This window comes from Sorex araneus, chromosome 8 (assembly GCF_027595985.1).
Source record: "Sorex araneus isolate mSorAra2 chromosome 8, mSorAra2.pri, whole genome shotgun sequence".
Classification (NCBI taxonomy): Eukaryota; Metazoa; Chordata; class Mammalia; order Eulipotyphla; family Soricidae; genus Sorex; species Sorex araneus.
Window position 1 is genome coordinate 39,400,769 of NC_073309.1, and position 26,349 is coordinate 39,427,117.

Consider the following 26,349-nt stretch of genomic DNA (forward strand, 5'->3'; position numbering starts at 1 on the left):
TAGAAAGATGTCCAGACATTATTGTTTGATTCTACCCAGAGCCAAGGCATCTATAAAAGCCTCATCCCACTCTCAGTGTGTAAAAACTGGTACATCTCATTAGACTTTCCTGAACTTCTAGGAGGAAATTGGTACCCAGTGATCAGAAGAATCCTGTCTGCAGATCTGCCAACCTTTTCCCTTTGTCCTTTGTCCAGGTTGTACTTTGAGCCCTTCTCTGCTGTGGTCCTTTCACTGAGTGAGCCCCACCTTCTCTTTACATTTAGCAAACCTGTGTATCTTATAAACAAAGCCTACCCCAATGTAACATTTGTTTGTAGCAACCTTCCTGATCTCCCCGTCTTTGCCCTTTTCCACATCTTCTAAACTGCGTAGGGGCTGGAGCATAGCACAGTGGGTAGGGCTTTTGCCTTGAACGTGGTTGACCCAGGTTCGATTCCCAGCATCCCATCCCTGAGCACTTCCAGAAGTAATTCCTGAGTGCATGAGCCAGGAGTAACCCCTGTGTATTGCCGGATGTGATCCAAAAAGGAAAAAAAAAAAAACTGCCTAAAGGTTTTATGAATGCAGTACTTGTAGCTCTGACTATAATATGATCTTCTTGATCTTGCATATTTGAAAGGACTTTGAGGAGAAAATAGGCAATACGAAGCCCAAACATGAATCTTGGTGCTGTTCCATATGTTACTTGGTAGCTCACCTTTGGTGTGTTTAGTGTCAAATCAAAATTTTTGTTGTTTTTGGGACCATGTCTGGTGGTGCTTTTGGGCTCCTCCCAACTCTATATTTAGCGATTGCCTTTGGTGGTATTCCCAGGACCATGTGGTGCTGGGGATCTTTCTCAGACCTCTTTTGTCCAATGCATGTGCTTAACCTATTGAGCTATCTCCCCTGCCCAAATAAAACTATTTTTGTTGCATTGTTTTACCTCAGCTGAGGGATTTTCGAGTATTTGTATTCAACTCTCAACATTATATCTGCTTTTGTAATATTCTGCTATGATTTATTTATAGGTCACTTTTGTGGCCAATATAATTACAAGAGTTAATATTGCAGTTTCACTCATTGTCCTTTAGTTTTCCTAACTTTATCTTATTTCACCTCTTGCAGGAAATGACTTAGAGGCCTTACAAATACATCTGTGCATTCTTGCTTCCGACTTGACAATTGAGGGCCATCCCAATCTGGAAGCACTTACTAATGTTACAAGGAAACCACTACCTCAGCAAACAAAAGGAAAGTAGAAGACTTATAATTTATTACAAAGGCCATTGGAAAAAACCCAAAAACACTCATTTTAAAAAATACTAAAGGAAATTTAGAAAGGTTTGGATTGAGAAGCATTTGTAGGTAAATAGATTTGGCGGGCAGGCCCTGTCAAGATTTTGCAGAGATTTGATTTCCTTCCCAAGGACTAGTGTGGAATACTTTGGCTTTTAAAACTTGCTGTTGATCAGCTTGTGGATTTGAGGTTCTAATTTTTCTGGTATATTGAAGATACATTATATTACACTGTATCACATTTTTTAAAGTTAAGTTATTTTTCTGCCATTGTAAATACAAGTATGGAAATATTCTTGCAAAGCAATTAGAGTAAACATTTTTCTCAAGCAAGCATCTTTTTAAGAGAGTGGAATGCTAGCAGTTCTTATGCAGCAATTGGGACACACTTATTTTTTGTCAAAGGTCCTGCTAATACTAAGACAGTTAGTTCTATCTCTTATCTACATTGGATCACGTGGACACCTGCCTCATGGAAATGCCTTTTTTAAAAATTAGGTTTGCAGAACTCCACTATTTTTATACCTAGCTACAGTTTTTTTTTAAAACATAAAGAAATCAGAACCCCGCCCTGCTCACGGCCCCTGAACAGTCCCCTTCCCGCATGTATTGCTGCAGTGCCCAAGACAGTAAAATGGACTACAAGCGGCGCTTCCTGCTTGGCGGGTCCAAGCAGAAGGTGCAACAGCACCAGCAGTACCCTATGCCCGAGCTGGGCCGAGCACTGAGTGCTCCCCTGGCCTCCACTGCCCCCCTGGGCAGTCTGACTGCTGCAGGCAGCTGCCACCATGCCATGCCCCACTCCACTCCCATTGCTGACATCCAGCAGGGCATTTCCAAGTACCTGGATGCCCTCAACGTCTTCTGCCGTGCCAGTACCTTCCTCACAGATCTCTTCAGCACTGTGTTCAGGAATTCTCACTACTCAAAGGCGGCTATGCAGCTCAAGGACGTGCAGGAGCATGTAATGGAGGCAGCCAGTAGGCTAACTTCAGCCATAAAGCCTGAAATTGCCAAGATGCTGATGGAACTTAGTGCTGGGGCCGCAAACTTTACAGATCAGAAGGAATTCAGTCTGCAGGACATTGAGGTAAAGTATCATCTGTGTCATACTGGGGTTGAAATATGTGTCCAGAGGTAAGTGAGCATGTCCCCTTTGTCTTTTCCAAATCACTGCAATGATGGTTGTCTTTCCTTTTGGTTTTTTTGGTGAAGCAAGATAGTTTTTTGATGAAACTTATTTGGAAAGGTGTGACTAGGAGAAAGAGAGATGTTTATGAGAAAACTTAGACTTCTCCAGAGTGGAAATAGCAAGAAGTATCTACTAGACAAGTAGGCGAGATAATGTCTTCAAGGAAGAACGTGGGCTTAAAGAGCAGGCCTCATTTTTTTCTATTGATACTTTCTTTGTATAAAAAATTTGTGTATACTCAACCCTGAATTGTTTTCATTTCAAATTAATTAGGTTAAAGACTATTATTAAACAAACCAGTCTATAGTTTCATTCTTTGCTTTATTTCTTATTTTTGGGCCACACCTGGCTGTGCTCAGGGATTACTCCTGGTTCTTGACTCGGGAATCCCTCCTGGCAGTACTCAGTAAATTATTTAGGGCGCATGGGTTTGTTGCAATGCAAGGCAGGCACCATACCCACAGTAGTATCATTCTGAGCCCTGTGGTTTTATGTTCTTTGAAATTTCAAATTGGAATTTAATTTTCAAATAATAATACTATAGGAAGTACATAGTGAGGACTGAGAATACCAAATAGAACTATGAACTTTATTTGTGAATTATCATGATCTAGTGTCTTTAAGTGCTCTAAGTTTACAGGATAATTTTTTCTTTCTATCCCATTGGGGCCCAACCAGTGGTACCAGTGTGGGGGGCGGGGGGAGGCTATGAGTGTTTAGAGATTGAATCCAGGGACCTACATATGTAAGGCATATGCTTTACTATTTGAGCCACACCCCTGGCCCCTACAGGATAAATTATTTTTCAGTTAAAAATTTACAGTTCTGGGGGCTGGAGTGATAGCACAGCGGGTAGGGCGTTTGCCTTGCATGCGGCCGACCCTGGTTCAAATCCCAGCATCCCATATGGTCCCCTGAGCACCGCCAGGAGTAATTCCTGAGTGCAGAGCCAGGAGTAGCCCCTGAGCATCGCCAGGTGTGACCCAAAAACAAAAAAAAAAAATTTACAGTTCTGGGCTGGAGCGATAGCACAGTGGGTAGGGAGTTTGCCTTGCACGCGGCCATCCCGGTTCGAATCCCAGCATCCCATATGGTCCCCTGAGCACTGCCAGGAGTAATTCCTGAGTGCATGAGCCAGTAATAAGTCCTGTGCATTGCCGGGTGTGACCCAAAAAGGAAAAAAAAAAAATTACAGTTCTCCTTAGGATGCATTTGATTCTTATTCACTACTTTTCTTAAGAGTTATAGATAGTCTAAATAAAATAGTCTCCCTCTTTCAGGGCTCTAGATTAGAATGTAAGATTAGAACTAGGGAGATAACTCAGAGGGCTGGAGTGCATGCCTTGCAGCCATGGGTTTGATTTCCAGTACCTCTGGGTCCTCTGAGCAGCACCAGAATGGTCCAAGTGACCCCCCCAACACTGCTGAATCTGAGCAGTATTGGGTGGAAGTATTGCCAAAAGTGGCCCCACTTAATCTGTGCTTGGGAGGTTCTTTCCCTCCCAGAAAAAAAATTAGAATATTTTATTGCAATCTGATTTCATTTAGAACAAAGCTAACATTTTTCCTTTTTTTACAATTAGAAAATGAGTTGCTAAATATTCATACATTGGTGCCACTGCTAGATTTTTTGGTTTTGTTTTTACTTGGGGGCCACACCCAACTGTGCTTAGGGTTTACTCCTGGCTCTGCGCTCAGGGACTCAGGGATCACTCTTGATAGTGTGATCCGTATAGGGTGTGGGGATAAAACCCAGGTTGACCACATGCAGGGCAAACCCATTCTCTGCTGTACTCTCTCTCCAGACCCTAGATTTTAAAAAATTACTTTGTTTAAAATTTCAGGGACTGGAGAGATAGTGCAGGATAATCAACTGCCTTGTATGCAGCTGGCCCTGGTTTGATCCCTGGCACTACATATGGTTACTTGGCACACCCTTGAACACTTGAAAGGTGCTATTAGCCTTTCTCTGAAAATAGAGCACAATTCTATGTACAGCCAGTGTTAGAGAGATATGTGCAGCAAGTATCCTTTTTTTTTTTTGGGTCACACCCGGCAATGCACAGGGGTCACTCCTGGCTCTGCACTCAGGAATTACTCCTGGCAGTGCTCAGGGGACCACATGGGATGCTGGGAATCGAACCCGGGTCGGCCGCATGCAAGGCAAATGCCCTACCCACTGTGCTACCACTCCGGCCCCTGTAGCAAGTAATTCTAACTAGAGTCTCTTTCAGTGAAAATTTGCCATTCCAAAAATATTTGCTTTGTTTATTTCTTTTCTGGTTTCTGAGGTGGACACCTCCCTTTCTTTTCTGTGGCAGAGCAGAATTTCCTGCCTAATGTAGGTACTGCCAGGATTTTTTCAGCATAAATATTTGAGGGGACTTTGTAACCAGCTTTAATTGTCTTGTACCAAGAATGGAATTTGGGAACAAATATGAAGGGAAGAATGGCCATAGGCTATACTCATAGTAGCTTGAAACTGAACCTACAGGTTATACAAAAGAGAATTTTGTCTAAAATAAGAAATTTGCTTCTACTTAAGCACTTTGTGTAAAGTCTCAAACTGTCAAGTCAGCCAAAATAGTGAATTCAGTACAATTTGTCATATTGAATTTGTTCTTTGTACAAAACTTGACATCATACCCAAACATTTTTTGGAGCTAGACCGCACAGGGCTTGCTATTTGTATCTTTTCTGATTTTCATCTCTGTTTGGAGATTTTTGTGATTGTATTAATTCTGGTGTTCTATAAAATGTCAGAGCAGCTCAACTGATAGCTATTTACCTCAGTTTTACTTGTCAGAAATTTCTTACTAGAGTTGTTAAATATTATTAAAATTCATTTTGGGGGCCAGAGCAATAGTCCAGCAGGTAGGGTGAACAAGTTTGATCCTGGCATTCCATATGATCCCCAGAGCCCCACCTGAAGTGACCCCTGAGCGCACTGCCAGTAGTAAGTGCTAAGCATAGCTGGGTGTGGCCCCCAAACAAACAACATTTCTTTTTTTTTTTTTGCTTTATGGGTCACACCCAGCGATGCTCAGGGGTTACTCCTGGCTTTGCACTCAGGAATTACTCCTGGCAGTGCTTGGGGGACCATATGGGATGCCGGGGATCGAACCCGGGTTGGCCGCGTGCAAGGCAAACGCCCTACCCGCTGTGCTATCGCTCCGGCCCCACAAACAACATTTCTTTTACAATTTTATTTTGTGGGACCTGGTTTCCCTTGGGCAAGGAGCTCAAGGCTCCACCATGGCCAGTCCCATCAGTTCTCACTGGACCTTAGGAATCTAGAGTACTCCACCATTCAAGTCACATCCCTGGCCCCTCATTTCCACTTATACAGTTAAAGAAGTATAGATAACTTTATTTGCTATTTATTAGAAAGTCACAGGTACCTCTTTAATAAACATCTGTTGCTTAAAATTTTCAATTTAAATAAAATAAATTTTACCTGTTCTTGTGTTCGTTCACTCCACACATATTGATTGCCTTCGTGCTCTAGGTGCTGTTTTAGGCACTGTGGATACAGTAGTGAACAAAACCAGTTTCCTCCTTTATGTAGTTAAAAGAGGGAGAGCTGTAATTTTAGACTAGGAGCTAGAAAAGGCATCATTTAGGAGGTGGCATTTGAGTGAAAATTCTTGCAGCTGTTTGAAATACTGTGGTCTGTTTATATAAATTTTAAAATATTGTTGGGGCTAGAGCAATAGCACAGTGGGTAGGGCATTTGCCTTGCACATGACCAACACGGGTTTGATCCCATATGGTCCCCCGAGCACCGCCAGGAGTGATTTCTGAGTGCAGAGCCAGGAGTGACCCCTGAGCATCACCAGGTGTGACCCAAAAAGCAAAGCAATATATATATGTATTTATACAACATATATATACAACAATATATATGTATGTATGTGTATATATATATACACACATACATACATATATATTGTTAAGACCCCCGAAAAATGCCACCAGTGGCACCTCTTTTCCCCTTGCTATCTTCAACCCTTGATAGCACTCGGGACTCTGTTTTTGCACTGGAGCCTCAGTGTTTGGATGCTTGGACCTCTGGGCAGGTGAACTGTATTCTAGAACATTGCTTCTCAGTCCAGGGCTATATGGCCTTCTGTGGGTCCGGGGGGGGGGGGGGCGGGGGTCAAACCTCCATGTTCCATGGGGACACAGGTGAAAACTATAAATGAGGAGTCAGGGCATGAGACTAGGTGGCCACCAGTAGGACAGGGGGACCACAGGCCAGGAACAAAGTTGAAAGAGGACATGGTCAGAAAGAAGTTGATAGAAGAGTATATTCTTTTTGAAGGGATAGGATTTTGGGCCACAACTATTGGTGTGGCGGGGCTATATCTGGCTCTGTGTTGAGGAATCTCTCCTAGTGGTTCTCAGGAGACCTGAGTAAGGGATTGAACTGGGTTTGGTTGTAGAGCAAGGCAAGCACCTTAGCCCCTGTACTATCCTCTGGCCCCCTGTTTATATCTTTTCACATTTTTAATGTCTCTCCAAGTACCACCAACTTGTGAACAGCCAAGCAGATTTTTTTTTCTTTTTGGGTCATATCCAGCATTGCTCAGGGGTTACTCCTGGCTCTGCACTCAGGAATTACTCCTGGCCATGCTTGGGGGACCATATAGGATGCCGGGGATTGAACCCAGATCAGCCGAGTGCAAGGCAAACGCCCTACCCACTATGTGCTATCACTCCGGCCCCAGGCAGGCAGATTTTAAATTAAACTTTTACATAATTAAGCCTTGGCTTTCAGTTTGATACACTGACAGCTGAATTTTGTATTTTCCTGATTGCATATGTATATGTTTAAAATAGTTTATATGTGAACACTTTCAAGAATCAGTAATAACCCCTGAGCATCACCAGGTATAGTCCACAAACAAAAGATACCTTCATTCAGGCATATGAATATTTATTTAGATAGATATATGCCAAAAATACTTTTAGTAGAAAGTAACTGTAATGAAACATATTAGAAGCTAGTTTCAAATGTGGTTTTCATTAACCTTAATGGAATTAAATTTGCATTTTGCTGGTCTTTAAATTTTTTTTTTTTTGGCCTAAGGATAAATTCACTGTTCTTGTTTTGACTGGTAAATCACCTATAACAGATTATGGATGTATTTCCAAACTCTGTGTGCCAGCTGAAAAATCCAGATTGCTGCCACTACTTAGAAACTGAAGTTTACTTCATTAAAAACTTGAGAGTCCTGGGGCTGAAGCGATAGCACAGTGGGTAGTGCGTTTGCCTTGCATGTGGCCTACCGGGTTCGATTCCCAGCATCTCATATGGTCCTCTGAGCACCGCCAGGAGTAATTCCTGAGTGCAGAGCCAGGAGTAACCCCTGAGCATTGCCGGGTGTGACCCAGAAAGAAAAAAAAAACTTGAGAGTCCTGTTTTCAGACATTCACTACTTCCTAACTGGTTTTTTTTTGGCTTATTAATATTGAGGTGAATCTCTATTAATTAAATTGTGTTCAGATTTTAGCCTTTTGAATAAACTAATTAATTAAGCTGTTGGCATTTGAATGATTCTGGAAATTTTATTGTGAACAGCCAGTAGGATTTGCTTGTCTACCCAGACCATTCTTGGGTGGAGACCACTGGAGCCCACGGCATCTGCTGCTCTGGAAGCACTGGGCCCTTTGACTTTAGCTGGTCAAGACATACTGCAATCAATTCATTATTCTGAAAATTGCTAACTAAAAAGATAAATACAAGAAATTTAGTTTCCTGGGCTGGAGCGATAGCACAGCAGGTAGGGCGTTTGCGTTGCACGAGGCCAACCCAGGTTCGAATACCAGCATCCCATATGGTCCCCTGAGCACCGCCAGGGGTAATTCCTGAGTGCAGAGCCAGGAGTAAGCCCTGTGCATTGCCAGGTGTGACCCAAAAAGCAAAAAAAAAGAAAAGAAAAGAAATTTAGTTTCCAGCTTCTCCAGTACACATGTAGTATTTCAGGGTGACCTAATGGATGAGAGGTTTTTCTGTTTAGAAAAATGTTGGTGTTCTATGAAGTAGGAAATGATATAATTAGGAAACCCACCATTTTGTATACCATAAGAAATTAAGTAACTCAAGTAGTTGTCAACAATAGAGGATAAAACCGTTTGGGGGAACTTTATAAGGAAGGAACCAAGCCTTTCATCCCAATGTCCATTGGTCAGTGTAACTGTCATTGATTATGAGGGAGATGATCATGTCTCCTGATGAGGACTGTACAGCAGCCATTCTTACACCTTCTCCCAACACACACACACACACATACACACATATACACACAAATCTGAAGTAATGTAATAAAACCTCTAGACCAGAGTCCCAGTCAGGAAATACGGGTATAGAACAAAAGTTTACAACACCCCAATAAAGCATTGAGAATTCCAGAATGTGTTATACTGGTAGTTGGCCTGACTTGTTCAGCAAGTTAAGTAGCCTGAGAAGAAAGCATAAAACTAGAACGTATATCTTAAAAGATATAATAGCTAGGGGCCAGACAGTTAGTACAGTGATATGGTACATTCAGTGCACACAACTGACCTGGATTCGATCACCAGCACCCCATTTGGTCCCTGAGTACTGCCAGGAGTGGTCCCTGAGCACAGAGTAAGCCCTGAGCACAGTTGGATATGACTCACAAACAAAAGATAACAACCAAACAAGTAAGATGAACTTTTAAGACACAAGATATTTTGGGGGCATTTTAACATGTACTGGATCTTGGTTGACTGGGATTTACTTCAAAATATTTCAACCCAGGGGCTGGAGAGATAGCACAGCGGGTAGGGCGTTTGCCTTGCACGCGGCCGACCCGGGTTCAAATCCCAGCATCCCATATGGTCCCCTGAGCATGGCCAGGGGTAATTCCTGAGTGCAGAGCCAGGAGTAACCCCTGTGCATCGCCAGGTGTGACCCAAAAAGCAAAAAAATAAAAAATAAAAAAAAATATTTCAGCCCAAAAAGATGGAGGAGGAGGAGGTAATCTGATAAGACACTGATCGGTATTAAAATTTCTTGTAGGGCACATAAACTGCCTCTATGTTTGGACAGCTTTTGGGTTTCAGTAAAGTACAGTGTCACACTTCAGACTTCAGACACTTAGTAGGGCCGTAGTAGAGGCTCTCACAATGTGACTTACCCAGTTCTCCAGTTCCTAGAGGGGTGAAAAATGGTGGGAAAGGACTGAGATTGGGGACTCAGACTGACATTTCAGGGACAGAGAGATCTAGACTGAAAACTGCCAGACAGATGGCAGCTGCCAACAGGAAGCCTTAGAATAAATGATGCCAGGTTAGTAAATTGCCTCATTCATAATCCTAAAAAATAAGTAAAATTGTTAAATTAAAAAGGATAAGCTTATGACTGCATAATAATAGTAACATAACAGAACACCTTATAAGGGACTCCAATTAATGGAGAGATTTGTGCTTGCAAAGCAGCTACCTAGCACAAAGGGGAAATATTTAGGAAAACTATTTTCTGCCGACTCATAGAATACTCTTCACTTCTAGCACTATCTTACCTCCTAGGAGGTGTTTTCTTTTCCCCTCACCACAAGTAATTCTGTCACTCTCCACCTGGAGTTACCATCAGGTCCCACACACTGATGTAAGTCCAGCTTCTCCTAACTGGCTATAAATTACAGGGTCCTGTGACTCCTGGATTAATTTGCTAGGTTAATAATGTATATGAGCTGCTCAGAGAACTGTGGCTGACAGTTTACTAAGTAAAAGAAGAAACTTTGGAAAGAATCATGGAAAGAAATTAGTTGACTGATTGTGGAAAGAAGTAATCCAGGTGGTAGAGAACGGGTAGGACAGAGTGTGTGGGAAGGGGCATGGGTGCTACTGTGTACTCTCCTGGTGTTCCACCCTCCCTGTAGGTACCAGCGTGGAAGCTTGTGAAGCCCCCTCCTTTTTGCTTTTTGTGTTAAAAAGAAAAATGGGTGTTGGGAGGGGCCACTTCTGGTAATACTTGATGGAACTCTGTGGGCCTGATGGTACTAGAGCCCATGAATGCAGTGCAGTTAGGTCCTAGTGAGGCTGGGAGCCCGCAGGGCTGCACCCTACAGTGCTGGGTTGGAAGTGGGGGCTATGTGGTACTAGGGTTCAAACTGGGCCTTGTGTGTGCATTGCATGTGCACCCGGGCATGTCCTTTAAACTATCTCCCCAGCCCTTCCCTTTGACTTACGGAGGCTGCATTATGTAGGCTTAATTGATTAGATCATTGGTCATCAGTAATTGGTTCCACCTCTAGGACTGTGTTGTCCTGATGGCTGGTCCCTATCCTTAAGGGTTTTCCAAAAGTAAACTCCTCAGTAATGTAAGCTTAGTATGTTTGGAAAGGACTCATTATGAATAATGAAAAGACACTTTTATCACTTAGGAAATTCCAAGGATTTTAGGAGCTGTCTGCCAGGAAACCTTGGAAGAAGACCAAAGTAGATGTTTCTTACTTTAAATTACAGTACCATGGGGAGTACTATTGAATCAGAAACAGAGATGAATAAGAAGCAAGTGCTCTTCAGATAATTGAAGAAAATAAAAGACAGAAAAGACGCCTGTGAGGGCAGGACTACAGTAGCAGGTCAAAGAAACATTCTTGTATTCCTGGGGCTGGAGCGATAGAACGGCAGGTAGGACGTTTGTCTTGCAAGTGGCCGACCCGGGTTTGATTCCCAGCATCCCTTATGGTTCCTTGAGCGCCGCCAGGAGTAACCCCTGTGCATTGCCATGTGTGACCCTAAAAGCAAAAAAGAAAAAAAGAAACGTTCTTGTATTCCTAATTTTGGTGACTAGTGGTTAAACAGCAATGTTGCTTCTGATAGGAGAATCTAATTTAGAATATCATTTGCTATAAAGGAATGAATAGGAGGGAAAATTTAAGCCTGGAGGGAAAAATAGAAGAGCCCATAAAATGTGATTTTACAGGGGCCTGGAGCGATATAGTCCAAGTGGGTAGGGCACGTGCTTTGTGCACAGCTGAGCCTGATTCAATCCCTGGCATCCTATATGGTCTGAGCCTACCAGGAGTGGGACCTGAGTGCAGAGCCATGAATAAGTAACACCTGAGCATTGCCAGTGTCATCCCCCTCCTCCCAAAAATATCCCTAGAAATGTAGTCTTACATAAAATTAACTTTCCTGAATTATTTTCTGAATCCATAAAGAGGCTGGTCAGCTTGTAAAATTTCACAGGACTGGGTAAGAGTCTGTTCTGGGACTTGTCTACACCAGGCTTGTGTCCTGACCCTCTCCACTGAGTCAGACCAGCGCAGTCTTCATGCATAGGGGCTTGTTTGCAGTGTCAACCTCTCCTGAGGCTGCTTTTTGACCCTGGAGCCCCCAAAAATGGAACTAGCCTGATGTGAAACACCTTTGAGTCCATGCTTGCTCTAGAATGCCACTAGCTCCTGGATAAAATAAAAATGAACTGGCAAAGAAAAGATAAGAACAGTCTAACATAGTCCAGTCCTGTTGTCATGACAAAAAAGCATAAGCAGCACTTATTTGCTTGCTTATCTGTCTGTCTCTTTGCTTGCCTTTTCCAATCTGGAAATGCTTGTGTTCTCTTCAATGCGTACTTACTCTCATCTTCTTCCTTCCCATCTTTATAAATAAACTTCATTCAATAAAAACTTACTTCACCAAAAAAATTATAAACTTGACACTAAGTTTGATGAGGACTGTGATGCCAGAACAGTCCTACTCCTTAACTGATGATTGGTTTGTTCTTTCCCCACTCAGCTGTGACAGCACCCAGCTCCCATTCTAGAACCTCTGCTTAACCCTGGGAGAGGTTAGGGGAGGGCAGAGAACCCTGCAAGTTCTGATAAAACATTTGATACAGAATGAGATAGGGGGAAGGGGAGTGTAGCAGAGTGATAATACAGAACCTGCCCTGAGCAGTGCCCCCAAACCAAGAAAATAACAAGATACAGGCTTCTCTGCAAGGTGGAGAATGCACCTACCACAACTTCTTAAAAACATTGCCATATATTTGAACTTATGAATCGAAAGATTCTTTGGATATGGATGTGTCCAGGACCCCAGTATCACGGGAATAAAACTTTCTGTTTGTTTGTTCCATTTTGTAAAGGAGTATGATTCAGTTTTTACAAAAATCTTCTACAGGTACATAGCATATGGGAAATATGCATCTGGTGATTATTATCTACCTGGTAATATGTGCTATATTTAATTTGGCTCATCTTCCACCTAATTTATTTATATGCATATATATTACGTAAAAGATTTTGTATACCACAGAGTTTGACCTACAGTGTAAGAGTTTGAAAGGTCTTTGTAGATATTTTACTAGCTGTAAAGCAGCAGATCTAAGAGTGGAATGTAATCTTGTCTGAATTACTAGCATTTGGAGTTGACTTAGCCCTCTCTTGACCATGTGTATTAGTTTGCTTTCCCACCCTAGTTCTTTTTGTCACATATAGTGTGACAGCTTCTCTGGGCTCTCCAGGTTAATATGGGCTAAAAAAAATCTTTGTTGGTTTTACTTTGTTGTTGTTTAGTTTGGGAATTCAGAGATCACTCCTAGTGGCTTGTGCTTAGATGCAGTGCCAGAGATTGAGCCCTTATCAGCCTCATGCAAGGCAAGCATCTTACTGCTGTACTATCACTCTGGCCCCTTGTTGGTTTTATTTTTAAAGTGTTTAAACATTCACTGCAGTCATTCTTCAGGTTAGAGTATGCATGTTCTTTTCAGGGTGCCTTTTTATTTTTTAACTTTTTTATACTGTAATCCAATATCCATGAAGCACTTCCCACAATCCAGGCATGGTCTATTACATTCTCTGTTCCCCTGGAGACATTCAGGTCTTTGTATCAAATTCTGGTCTTTTGGTTAGGTCATTATGTAATGACTCTGGAATTATCATAAGAACAAAAGAGCAAGTTGAGCCCAATGTAATTTTAAGGTATAAGTAAGGGTTGAAAAGAAATGATGTAATGGCTTTGGAATGTTTTATAAAAACAGTCAGTCTAGATCTACTTGATTTCATTCAGTGCTAGAAACCCTGGAAATGTTGGCCATTAAGTGTCTATGCCTTTTGTTCCTTGCAGAGACAGAGAAAGATGAAATGTAGGGAGACTGAAGAGAAAGTGACTTAGTAAGACATTGAATCTATTGATTGAAGTCAAAAATCACAAGGTGGAGCCAGAGCGATAGCACAGCGGGTAGGGCGTTTGCCTTGCACACGGCCGACCTGGGTTCGATCCCCGGCATCCCATATGGTCCCCCAAGCACTGCCAGGAGTAATTCTTGAGTGCAAAGCCAGGAGTAACCCCTGAGCATCGCTGGGTGTGACCCAAAAAGCAAAAAAAAAAAAAAAATCACAAGGTTTGGTGGGACAGGGTTTGGACTTGGACACTCCAGAATTCCCACATAGGCAGAGGTTGAGAACTAAGACCCTGGACTTAAAAGAGGAAGAATTAAAACCAAGTTCTGAAATACTGTAAGTAAGTAGAGCGGAGTTGACCATCAAATTTTGTGTAGAAATGATGCCTTTTGAAATTCAAAGTATAGTAATTTTAAAATTAATAAAATGTAAAAGTCATCAAAAAAAGGGGCTGAATCAGAGTGATAGTACAGTGGTTAGGGCATGTGCCTTGCAGCAGCCATCTTTGGTTCAATCCCCAGCATCCCATATGGTCCCCTAAGCACTGCTAGGAGTAATTCCTGAGTGCAGAGCTAGGAATAATCCATAAGCATCACTGGGTGTGGTCCCCAAAATGGACTGGAGAGATAATACAGTGGATAGGGGCACTTATCTTGCATGCAGCCAGTTTGAGTTCTATCCCCCCATTGCATACGGTCAGCTTTGCCAGAAATGACCCCTGAACAGAGAGCCAGGAGTAAGCCTGAGCACTGCTAGTGTGGTCCAGAAAACAAGCAAAAAGTCATCAAAATGGAAAGGTATTCTGATTATATCCATGAAGTCATCCCTCTTAGCTGCAGATATGATACGTATTCTGGGGTTAGGAAAATATTGTTTCTACCATCGAGGGGTCCAGAATAAAAAGTATATATTTATATACATATATATATAAATCCAGAATTCTCTCTGGACATTTGAAATCAGAACCAAATGAATCCTGCAGAGTTAATGATTGTCCGTATTCAGCAATAGGACCTTTAAGTCACTTCAAAAGTTTTCTCCTTTAAAAAAGAAAATTTTTTTGTTTTTTGTTTTGCTTTGTTTTGGGGGGTGTTTTGGCCACACCCAGTGGTGCTCGGGTTGTTCTTGGCTCTGCACTCATGAGTGCTTGGGGGACTATATGGAATGCTGGAATCAAACACAGGTCGACTGCATGCAAGGCAGACACCCTACACAGTACTATCGCTCTTCCTCCCATACCCCCCAATTTTCTCTTAATGCAAAATTTTGATGGACTCTTGCTGACTGAAATGCTATAGCTTTTGGATGCACTGAGGTGAATGGAAATTTTTTTTTTTTTAAATGCAACTGCCAAGGGTAAGATTAGGTCAGATTGCTTTCTTAATTCTTAAATGAGATCTGATGTGTTGAAGAACTAAACAGATGTTTTGGGGATTGGAATTCCTCAAGAGGCAGAAAAAACTGCTCTTTTTTACTCAAGCCCCATTTGCCTTTTCCCTTTTTAACACTGCTCTCAAATTCTGCTGTTTCCAGCTGGTTTTAGTGGCTGCTTTGTGCGCTGAAGGTTGCCTCAGTGCCACTGGTTGCCCTCCTTGCTCCTCTTGTCCCTTTCTCTCTCTTAATGAAGATAGAGAAGACATTCCCACCCAGGCAAACAACATCAGGATTCCTGCAGAGGTGCCTCTTCTCTTGTTAGTATCTACTCCACCTGCTGCTGTTACTGCCTCCTGGATCTCGTCACAGGGAGACAAAGCAACCTGGTGGATAGGGACACAGCTTTTGGAGTCCAACTGACCTGCTCTCAGGCCTCTGTGGTACCACTAATTTACCTGCTTGAGATTGGCGTACACTTTTCCCCCTTCAGCCTTAGTGTTCTCTGCAACAGTGAATGAATTGGGGGCCAGAGAGATGGCTTAAGGGGCTAGAGTTCTTTGCACGTGGGAGCACTGGGTTCCATCCCCAGCACTACATGGTTCCCTAAGCAGTGCCAGGAGAAGCCCACCCCATATGTATGTGCATATGTGCGTGCACACACGGACACACAGAGATGCAAATAAAACAATTTATTTCATTCCAGAAACACTATGTGTTAAGTGCTTGGTGTAGGTAAAGATTTACTAATACAGGCTGTTGAAACTAGCCTCAATGACATTTTCATTTGGAGGAAAGGGAGGCTGAGCCACAACCCCCATATCCTTGGAGCAACTCCCAGCTCTGTGTTGGAGGTGATTCCCAGCATGCTGGAGGATCATGTGGTGCTGGTCACCAGACAGTGTCCAGCCTCAGGTAAGGCAAGCATCTTAACCTCTCTACTATCACTCTGCCCCAGACAAAGTTTTATGACTTTCTTTGGTCTTGTCTGTAAAATGGGGCTGGTGCTATAGCATGTTGCCTTTAGCATGAAGTGACATTAACCTCCGTGGAGTCTTCTGCACAGATGAAGCACCTTACAGTGTACAATAGTAAATAATGCTCTCCGTTCTATGCATATTCTTTGCCTAGGTTTACTCCCTGCTTATTCCTCTGTACCCCTCTGGAACAAGTCATTGGTGGGTAGGAGCTTTGAGGGGGGCTGTGAGTAGAACCCTAGGAGGTTCAGTCTGTAATTCTGATCCTTCACTACGGAAGGAGAATACTTTGGTTAAAGATTTGTGTAATTTTTTTTTTTTTTTGGATTTTATTTGGTCCTGGTGAATTCCACAGGGAAACAATTCAGAGGAGTAAGTGTTCCTTCTGGGAACTTGCCTGCCTCTAGGAAGCAGAGCTCTGAGCCATGGACTGGGGAAGGGACAGCACATGAAATAAATGTGTGCTGGGAAGTGAGAAGTCTGAGGCTTAGTTTCATTCTGACCTGCTCCAGCTCCTACAAGTTGAATAACAAACTCAATAAATAAAGTGATTTAAGAGAAGTAAGCCATGGTGACCTATCCGAATGTGCACTGCCTCCCATGAAACAAAAAAATTGAAATGTAATGAAATTTGCTGTCAATATATATTTGGATTTTTGGGTAATACCAGGTGATCTCAGAGGTTATATCTGGCTCTACACTCAGGAATTAGTCCTGGCAGTGCTTGGGGGACCATATGGGATGCTGGGGATCAAACCCGGGTCAGCCATATGCAAGACAAACACCTTACCCGCTATACTATACTATCACTCCAGTCCCCAAAAAATATTTTTATGTGTCAGAAAAACTATAAAACCATAGGAGAAAAGGCCAGTAATCTAGACAGTCTGAGTTCAAATTGTTTTCCAAGTGTCTAGTTCTTGCTCTTTTTTAGGGGACTGGAGAGTTGAGCCTCAAGTTGTTCCTGGCAGTTGGTGTTTGGTGGACCCTGTGTTGGCTGGGGCATGGGGGGGAGGTGCTTATTTCCTGCGTGAATGAAATATAAGTCTAGCCCAACCCTCTTGCTCTGTCTGAAGGGGGGGAAATGTAGGAAATCAGAATACGTCTGTGGTTAACACAAGAAATCAAACAGGGAGCAACGTTGACAGAGAACAGCTTGAGCCAGTATGAGAGGTTGCCAGGTAAATGCATCTTAAATGATTATTGTAGATAACACTTTTGTATATATAGGTATAATTATTATTAATACTATATATTAGCACAGTAAAGTATATAGTATAGTCTTAAATGTGAATTTCCTACTTTAATATGGGCTATTCCATCAACTAACCAATTACTGTGTCAGTTGAGCAAGTTTCTTCTGTAGTGACAGAAATAATGGCTCCAGTATGTTGTGTTAATTCCTATAAGACTGGTCTATCAACTTTGTTTCATAAGTCTGGTAATGTTAATAACTATGTTATCCACGCTGTTACCAAAATAACCTGTTTCTGGCACCAGGGGTGTGTCTCCATGGTAGATCATGCTTCCTTGAATATGTGATGTCCTGGGTTTTAGCCCTAAACCACATATACAATTAGTAATAATAACCTCTAGCCATTTCCAAAGGAATGTCTTCTTATGACCTCCTTTCATATTCTTAATCACATGACTTTTACTCTGCCTTCTGAATATTGCATTAGACATAATTGGAATTGTGGGTTGCTTTGGTTTGACAGGAACTCAAAGGCAAGCAGGGTGGTGTGAGCCAGAGTTCAGATGCAGGGAGGGAAGAATGGAGTCAGGGAGGTTTGGTGAGACATCTGAAGACCCATTTGAATGTTTGTTGAGATGCCTTGATATCCTGACATTAGACACCCAGATCCAAACATAAGGACAAAGGTTCTTCTAAAGCATGGTGGCATTGATCTTTTTTATGATTTCAGATTTCTAATTAATTTTACTTTCTACTCAGATTTATAGTTGAAATGTTATTGCACAAATGCAGTAGCAACCCACAACTTAAAAAATCACTGTGTCTTGTTTTCACAGGTATTGGGGCGATGTTTCTTGACGGTGGTGCAAGTCCATTTTCAGTTTCTGACCCAAGCATTACAGAAAGTCCAGCCAGTGGCTCACTCTTGCTTTGCTGAAGTTGTTGTGCCAGAGAAAAAGAACAGTGGCAATGGCGGCGGCTTATCTGGCACGGGCCACACCCCTGAACTGGAGGAAGCTGTGCGATCATGGCGGGGTGCTGCTGAGGTAACGTTGGCTTCAGAATGATCACCCTGGGTTCAAATAGGAGACGCTGGGGGCGGGGGGCTTTGACTGTTGTATTTCAAAGGAACCATTTGTTTAGAAATGTGAGTTTTGAGGCCTTTGGACCAGGCATGTGTCAGGCCTCCAGGGTGACAGCCTAAACTCACAGTCTGGGGGAGAGGAATGGCTCATAAAAGCAGGGTTAAAGGATTGTAATAAAGACGTGTGGGATGGGCTGGAGAGATCGTCAAACAGGTAGGGCATTTGCCTTGCATGCGGCCGACCCAGGTTCGATCCCCGCCTGATTCTCCAAGCACTGCTAGGGGTGTAGAGCCAGGAGTAACTCCTTAACATTGAAAACAAAGGTGTGTGGGAGCCCAGAGGAAGGGCGCTTCCTCCTGCTGGGAGCAGAGCAGCAAAGCTAGAAAGAGGAAGCAGTGAGCAACATGTCAAGTTATAGAAAATGTCACACATGACTTATCTGTCAAATGAATCTTAACTTTTTTGCCACATTTTCTTCATACTTTATATTAATAGGAAAATACTGTTGTTGATTCTGCTTGTTCCTCTCCACTTACTCATTCTCCTTCCTCTCTAGAGAGAACTATTTTTCAAGTTTGGAGTGTGTAGCTTCTGTGCACTTTCACATTTTTTGTTTTTCCTCCTTGTGCATGTTATCCATAAATAATGAGATTGTTTTACACAGTATGAATCATTGTATAATGGCATCATTCAGCTTCTGAAATATACTTTCTACTCCTACACAGAACAAGAGCATGCCTTCTCTTGTCAAAGTCACGTACTTTCCATGTCACTAGTTCCAGTGAACCCTTTGACTCCATTTAGCCGCTTCAGGCAAAATAAGCCCCAGAAATACTCCACATCCAAGAACCAGGCTTTCCTGAGCGACCCTCTCGCCTTGAGTCCTCCTCTCCATCTCCACTAGCTTCTTTCAACATAACTTAGGAGCAAATTTCTGAGGACTCAACTCTAGTCTGTGGGCTTAAAAAAAAAAAAAAAAACCAAATTGCCAGTTTAAAAGGGGCCACAAATGTCTGTGACCAGTCTATTTCTCCTGTGGGCCCCCAGCACTGTTAGCCACTCCTTCCTTCACTTACGTTTCCAAGTGGTTCAGCTTCGCTTTTCCCCATAGATCTGTTCTCCAAACGTTCTTCGTACTATCCAGAAGTGCTGTCCCCTACTGGGTCACTCATGCAGAAAGCCTAAGACTGCTTCCAGCCTTTGTGTCATGTCTGCATCCAGTTTATAAAACAGACCAGCAGTGGGGGCTGGAGCGATAGTACGGCGGGTAGGGTGTTTGCCCTGCATGCAGCCGACCCGGGTTTGATCCCCGGCATCTCATATGGTTCCCCAAGTACTGCCAGGAGTGATTCCTGAGTGCAGAGCCAGGAGTAACCCCTGAACATCGCTATGTGTGACCCAGAAAGCCAAAAAAAAAAAAAAAAAACAACAGAGGTCTCATCTTCAAAGTGTTGTCCCAGATCTGTCCTTTGGTTTCCATGGCCATTATCATTGCCATCATTTAGGGTTGGATCAATAGTATGGCAGGTAGAATGTTGCCTTGCACGTGGCTGACCCAGGTTCTATCCTTGGCACCAGATATGGGCTCCCAAGCACCGTCAAGAGGAATTTCTGAGTGCAGAGCTTTCAGAGGAATAAGCTTTGAGCACCACCAGGTGTGGCACAAAAAACAATAAAATGTAAAACCAAATTATATATTCAAATATTACGCACATATCTGTGTGTGTTATATGTCACTGGTTTCTAGTTTACTCACATAGGTACTTGTATATAAGTTACAGTTAAGCAAGTCTTTTCCCAGGGTTTTAAACTAAGGTAATACTTTATTTTAGCTTTACTTTTTCTGTAAGATGCTTGATTTTGGCTTTTAAAATTCTTGGCAGCTCACTTCATAATACAGACAACCCAAAATGTTCAATTTATATTGCTACTTCGGTGGAATCTTGTTTTTATTTTTCCCACTTTAATAGTACTGAGCACTCTTATTTACCTGCTCATCACTGTTTATACTATAGGCGACCTCTAGACTAAGAGACAAAGGCTGTGATGGCCGACTGGCAGGAATTGAAGTCCAGCAGCTCTTCTGTTCTCAAAGTGCAGCAATTCCTGAGCACCAGCTGAAAGAGCTAAACATCAAAATTGACAGTGCTTTGCAGGTAAGGCTTTCAGAATTTGGACACTGACATCTGAGGGATAGAATGGAGGGAGTTAAAGCTGTGATGTTGAACCAGTTGGGAAACATAATTAAATAGTAACTGGCCTGAATGATTTTAATAACCAGGAATGTTAAATTTCTATTTTCATTGAAGTGTCATGTTATAATCCACTGTATAATTTGATTCTTTTTAAAGCAACTGTTTTTTTCCAGGCATATAAAATAGCTCTGGAAAGCTTGGGTCACTGTGAATACGCAATGAAAGCTGGCTTCCACCTGAACCCAAAGGCGATTGAAGCCAGTTTGCAGGTATGGTTTCCTTTCTGGAAAGTTCTAGGAAGCTGCGATATAGCAAGTGTTTTCTTATTAGGTGAACTAGTGTCCTCACAGGTGCCTCTTTCCTCCATCCTAATCTTTTCCAGGGCTGTTGCAGCGAGGCTGAGGCCCAGCAGACAGGGCGGAGGCAGACCCCACCGCAGCCCATGCAGTGCGAGCTCCCCACCGTCCCTGTGCAGATAGGACCGCACTTCCTCAAAGGGGTCTCCTTCAATGAGTCGGCCGCAGACAATCTGAAACTTAAAACGGTAGTGTCCTGGGTTTGAACTTGAAAACAAGGCCATGGATGTGGTTCAGCGTGTGAGAGTACAGTATAGTATAGTTGCCTCGCTGAGTCAGATCTTCCCTCTCTGAACCTTGGCTGCATGCGGGGAAATGGTGGGGAGGGAAGAAAATAGATTTCTCTGCTTCGTGATATAGATTAAAAAACTGCACCGAAGTCAAGGCACGAGACATTAGCCTTCTTGTGAACTAGTATATAAAAGTAGGTTATGCTGATGTTTTATTGAGACATTTGTCAAATTTGTGTCTTTTCATCACTTTATTCAAATGTTTAACATAAAGCTCTTTTTTTGGAGGGGCACTCCTTGCAGTGCTTCAGAACTCAAGGCTACTACCAATAATATTCAAGAGGTGGGGGTGGGAGGCAGCTCTGCAGTGCCAGGGACCTTACACATGCAAAGCTTATTTTCTTCCACTCAAACCGCATCTATGGCCATTAAGGTAAAACTTACAATATTATAATGTCTGAATGGAATTTTGTGAATTGAATCAGAAGAGAATCTTGGGAGTCCAGAGAGATTGTGCAGCGGGTAGGACATTTGCTTTGCATGCAGCCAACTTGGGTTCGATCCCCGACATTCCATATGGTTCTTCCCCAAGCACTGCCAGTACTAATTCCTGAGTACAGATCAGGCCAGGAGTAATTTTTTATTTTTTTATTTTTTTTGCTTTTGGGGTCACACCCGGCAATGCTTAGGGGTTACTCCTGGCTCTGCACTCAGGAATTACTCTTAGCGGTGCTCAGGGGACCATATGGGATGCTGGGATCAAACCTGTGTCGGCCGCGTGCAAGGCAAATGCCCTATCCGCTGTGCTATCGCTCCAGCCCCACCAGGAATAATTCTTGAGCATCATTTGGTGTGGCCTGACTTTATGTGAACCAACTAATATTCTAGATAAATTATAAATCATAAATATTATAACTTAATATTTAAAATATGAATGTTTTAAATTATATCCAATGATCTTCTTATGATTTAAGTGCTAAATCAAGCATGCTATTCCAAGTGGCAGGGTAACAAAAAAAAAAAAAAGGAAGAGAAATCTTGATTTAATAATAATCTTTGAGGGGCTGGAGTGATAGCACAGCGGATAGGGCGTTTGCCTTGCACGCGGCCAACCCAGGTTCGAATCCCAGCATCCCATAGGGTCCCCTGAGCACCACCAGGGGTAATTCCTGAGTACATGAGCCAGGAATGACCCCTGTGCATTGCCAGGTGTGACCCAAAAAGCAAAAAAAAAAAAAAAATCTTTGCCAGGCATTGTGTCAAGTGCTTCATATGTATTTTCTCACTTAATCCACACAGTGAGCATTACTACCTTTCTCTGTTTGTGACACATAGGGAAACCAAGACTCAGGGTCTTACAGCTGGAAAGTAATAGAGCTGTGATTTGAACTAATGCAGTTGATTTCAAGACTCAAATGCCTGGCTAATTTGGCCTTCCAAAATACAGTTAAAGATTTTGGGGGTATTTTTCTGTGTAGGACATCAAACTCAAAACCTCATACATGAATATGCTCTTTTTTATTTTTCGGGGAGAGGGTACGGGGATCGTTTGGGTCACACCCAGCGATGCTCAGAACTTGCATTGGCCGCATGCAAGTCAGATGCGCTACTCACAGTACTGCTGCTCTAGCCCCCAAAATGCTCATTTCTATCATTGAATCACATCCCACCCAAAATTGAGGTTTTGATCAGTATTTGTTTTTTGTTTTTTTGCTTTTTGGGTCACACCCGGCGATGCACAGGGTTTACTCCTGGCTCTGCACTCAGGAATTACTCCTGGCAGTGCTCAGGGGACTATATGGGATGCTGGGAATCGAACCCAGGTTCGCCATGTGCAAGGCAAACACCCTACCTGCTGTGCTATCGCTCCAGCCCCCTCAGTATTTGTTTTTACCAGATGGTTTTATTTCCTTACTTAGAGGAATTCAGAATTTCAAAATATCCAGACAATTCACGTAAATAGATTGCTAAGCAATGCTAATATTTTGTACTAGTATCACTGTATCACTGACATCATCGCTTGAGCTCATCAATTTGCTCAAGCAGGCGCCAGTAACATCTCCCTTGTCCCTGTCACATCCAGGGTCAGGGGAATGGGGCCCATTATTGTTACTGATTTTGGCATATAGAATACGCCACGGGTAGCTTGCCAGGCTCTGCCATGTGAGATTCTGCATCGCTCTCTTCTGGGAACTTTGTTTTGTAGTCTCTGGATTTTGGCCATTGATGAGATTACATGGTGCCCAGGGGTAGTTTGTGGGTATGACTACCAAGCTACTGGAAAACTGGGTTGCTGGGTGGAGGAGGCCCAGTCCCAATCTGAGCAAGCTTGGAGATCTCAGCCACGGGTTCTGTATACCTGAGTTCCTCTGCCAATTCCTTCATGAGTGAGGCTCATCCGAGCGTATGGAGAGTGGCCTTGAGCATGGCTGTGGTTGGGTTCTGGAGGTTTTGGCTGCTGGGGTTCTGCTTGCTGCACAGAGAGATTCAACCTGCCCCCCTCCGAGGGTCCCCCTGTGAAGACAGCCTGGCACGGGGGCAAGAGATTCTGCCTTTGTACTAGTACAAAAAGTAAATATATATATAAATATGTACCCAGAGTCTGGAACAATGTATCATGGGTGGGATATTTACCTTGTATGCAGCAGACCTAGGTTTCATCCCCAGCACCCTATATGGTCCTCTGAACACTGCCAGGTGTGGCCCAAAACGAACGAAAAAACACACGCATCCATATATAGCCTGTAGAAAACCGAAAAACCTCCAAGGCTATCTGGTGATAATTATAGAAGAATTTAAAATACTGTGATTTTGTGGTCCTTACGCAAACAGTTTTTCTTTTGATGACTTTCATATACCTGTAAATGCATTTCTTCAAATTTCAGAGCCCAGCATGACTTTTCCTTGAATTGTGAGCTCTTTTCTTCTCAATCTACAGCATACAATGTTGCAACTGATCAAGGAGACAGGCTGCTACAATGGACTCACACCTAGAGATGATCTTCCTGTGACAGAAGTGTTGAACCAGGTGTGCCCTTCCACGTGGCGGGGTGCCTGCAAGACTGCTGTGCAACTGCTATTTGGCCAGGCTGGACTGGTGAGTGAGGGACTCAAGAGAGACATTTCAAGAATATGTGGGCAAATGTGTGAAAATATTGAATGATTTATTTAAAAGTCTTCAGTGCTAGAGTCAATACCGGATTAAAAACAAGTAAAGGAAGAAGAGTGCCATTAAAGTTTTTTTTGTTTTGTTTTGGGGGCCAGAGAAATAGTGCAGCAGGTAAGACGCATGCTTGCATGTGGCCAATCTGAGTTTGATCATAGGCACCACTTCCTGAGCACGGAACCAGGAGTAAGCCCTGACCATTGCCAGGTGTGGCAAAAACTAACAAAAATAAGTAAAAAAAAAAAAAAAAACGCCAATCACAGCTCAGCTTTTCCTTTGGCTCTGCTGACCCAAATAACCTTGATCTCAATTTCTAGAATTAGATGGCTGCCTTTTTAAAAGATAGAGCATTTCAGTCAAAGTTAGTTAAAGGAAGCCAGCTAGATATTTAAAAATTTAAATAGGTTTTTCTTTGTCTGTTTCCTTCCTTGTTTATGAAGGAATCTGTTGGGAAGGTACTGTCATTTTACCTCAGCTGATGAGGCCTAAGGGGGCCCAGGTAAGGGTGGTGCTGTCAGATTGGCCTATCCATGGGTCAGTCCACAGTGGTAAGTTACCCTTTCTGCAGGAGCTGTTCCTTAATGTAGGAACCCTCAAAGGAGATAGAATTATTTTTGTGTGTATTTGTGTGTATTTTTTGTTACTATTCTTGTTTGAGGGCCGTAACTGACAGTGCCTAGTGGCTACTCCCAGCTTGGTGCTCAGGAGTCACTCCTGACAGTGCCGGGAAGGGGGTGGGGGAGAACCTCAAGGTGGTGTGAATCAGTCTCTGGCCTCCCGCATGTAGAGTGTGCATGCAGTCCATTGGATCCTGGGTCTCAGTTCTGCTAAAGCATGGAAGAGCCTGTGACTTATGTTCCATATTCCTAAAGACCATTTTTCTAGAACTAGATCTATGGTGACAGGTTCTCCAGAGAGTATCAAAATAATGCAGAAGGATGCACAGGCTATTTTGAAAAAAAAATCATAGGCTTAACAAAAAACAAAGCCATGTTATTCACAGAACAGAAACTTCTTCCTATTTCCCTACCTCTTTATTCTAGGGCACCTTTGTGTCTGAGGACAAAGAGCCTTTAGAGTAGGACTCTGGGGATGGGAGGAGAGAGGAAACACCTGCCTGGCCCAACAATGGCCAGTCCACGGCAGGAAGTCTCTTCCAGAGGTCATTGTAGACCAGCTGTGGGAACTCTGTTTACAAGAGTGGAAATGGGCTCCATTAGAGACTGAATGTGGAATCGTGATAAACAACTGTACATTCAGAAGGCTTTCCTCTTAAAATGATACTGATTTGCTTTTGAGATACTCTTATGTTTTTCATATTTTCTTTATAAAAATTTGTTTTTTATTTCAGTTATTTGAAAATACATTTCATTGCTTTGTCAACTTCTTTAAATTATACAGGACACAATGGTCACCCATTTAATTTTATTATTGAAAACTCCTCTAAATAAAAGGGAATCATTGAAAGGAGGGTTGATTCTGGGACCGGAGTGATTGTACTGTGGGTAAGATACTTGCATTACATGTAGCCAACCTTGATTTGATACCTTGTACCACACACGATCCTCAGAGACCCACCAGGAATGATCCCTGAGAACAGAGCCAGGAGTAAGCCCTGAGCACTACCAGGTGTGGCCCAAATACCAAGAAAAAAAAAAATTTTTTTTTAAAGCAACAGCAACAAAATAAGGGTTGGTTCTACATCCTCCTAAAGTAATTCAGCTGGTTAAAATTACCTTGAAAAAACTTCCCTGAGTCTGGGGAGACAGCTCAGGGGTCAGGAGCACATACTTTGCATGTAAAAGGACCCAAATTTGATCCCCATCACCACATGCCTGCCACATGCCTCCCACACACTGGCCACTCTGTTCTTTGTGGCTCCAGCACAGCAGGGCCCAAGCATTAAGCTATCTGACTTGCTCACTGAGTATTACCAGGAGTAGTCCTGGCACTTCTTGGGCGGCTCTCCCCTCTGAAGAAGAATGAAGCTGCATTTACTTGCTAGCTGATCATTACAAATGGGCTTTTCTGAAGCATTGGTTCAACTTTCAGAGGCATTTTTATTTCACTCAAGTACGTCAAGTAGAAAATACTAAGATAAAATAAAGTAATTTCTAGGTAACATATTTATAGTTTGTA

General features: G+C 42.7%; 1 protein-coding gene across 6 annotated transcripts in view; it reads left to right on the forward strand.

The window, feature by feature from the left end:
- The window catches only part of GARRE1 (granule associated Rac and RHOG effector 1), a 71,122-nt gene that overhangs the window by 19,321 nt on the left and 25,452 nt on the right, over nt 1-26,349 (forward strand). For all 6 annotated transcript variants that reach the window (XM_055145235.1, XM_055145234.1, XM_055145236.1 and 3 more), the window contains 6 exons: nt 1,111-2,371; nt 18,015-18,224; nt 20,279-20,419; nt 20,632-20,727; nt 20,841-21,002; nt 23,983-24,141. In XM_055145235.1, the coding sequence (XP_055001210.1) occupies nt 1,886-2,371; nt 18,015-18,224; nt 20,279-20,419; nt 20,632-20,727; nt 20,841-21,002; nt 23,983-24,141 (1,254 nt within the window). In that variant the 5' untranslated portion in view covers nt 1,111-1,885. The remainder of the gene's footprint in view (nt 1-1,110; nt 2,372-18,014; nt 18,225-20,278; nt 20,420-20,631; nt 20,728-20,840; nt 21,003-23,982; nt 24,142-26,349) is intronic.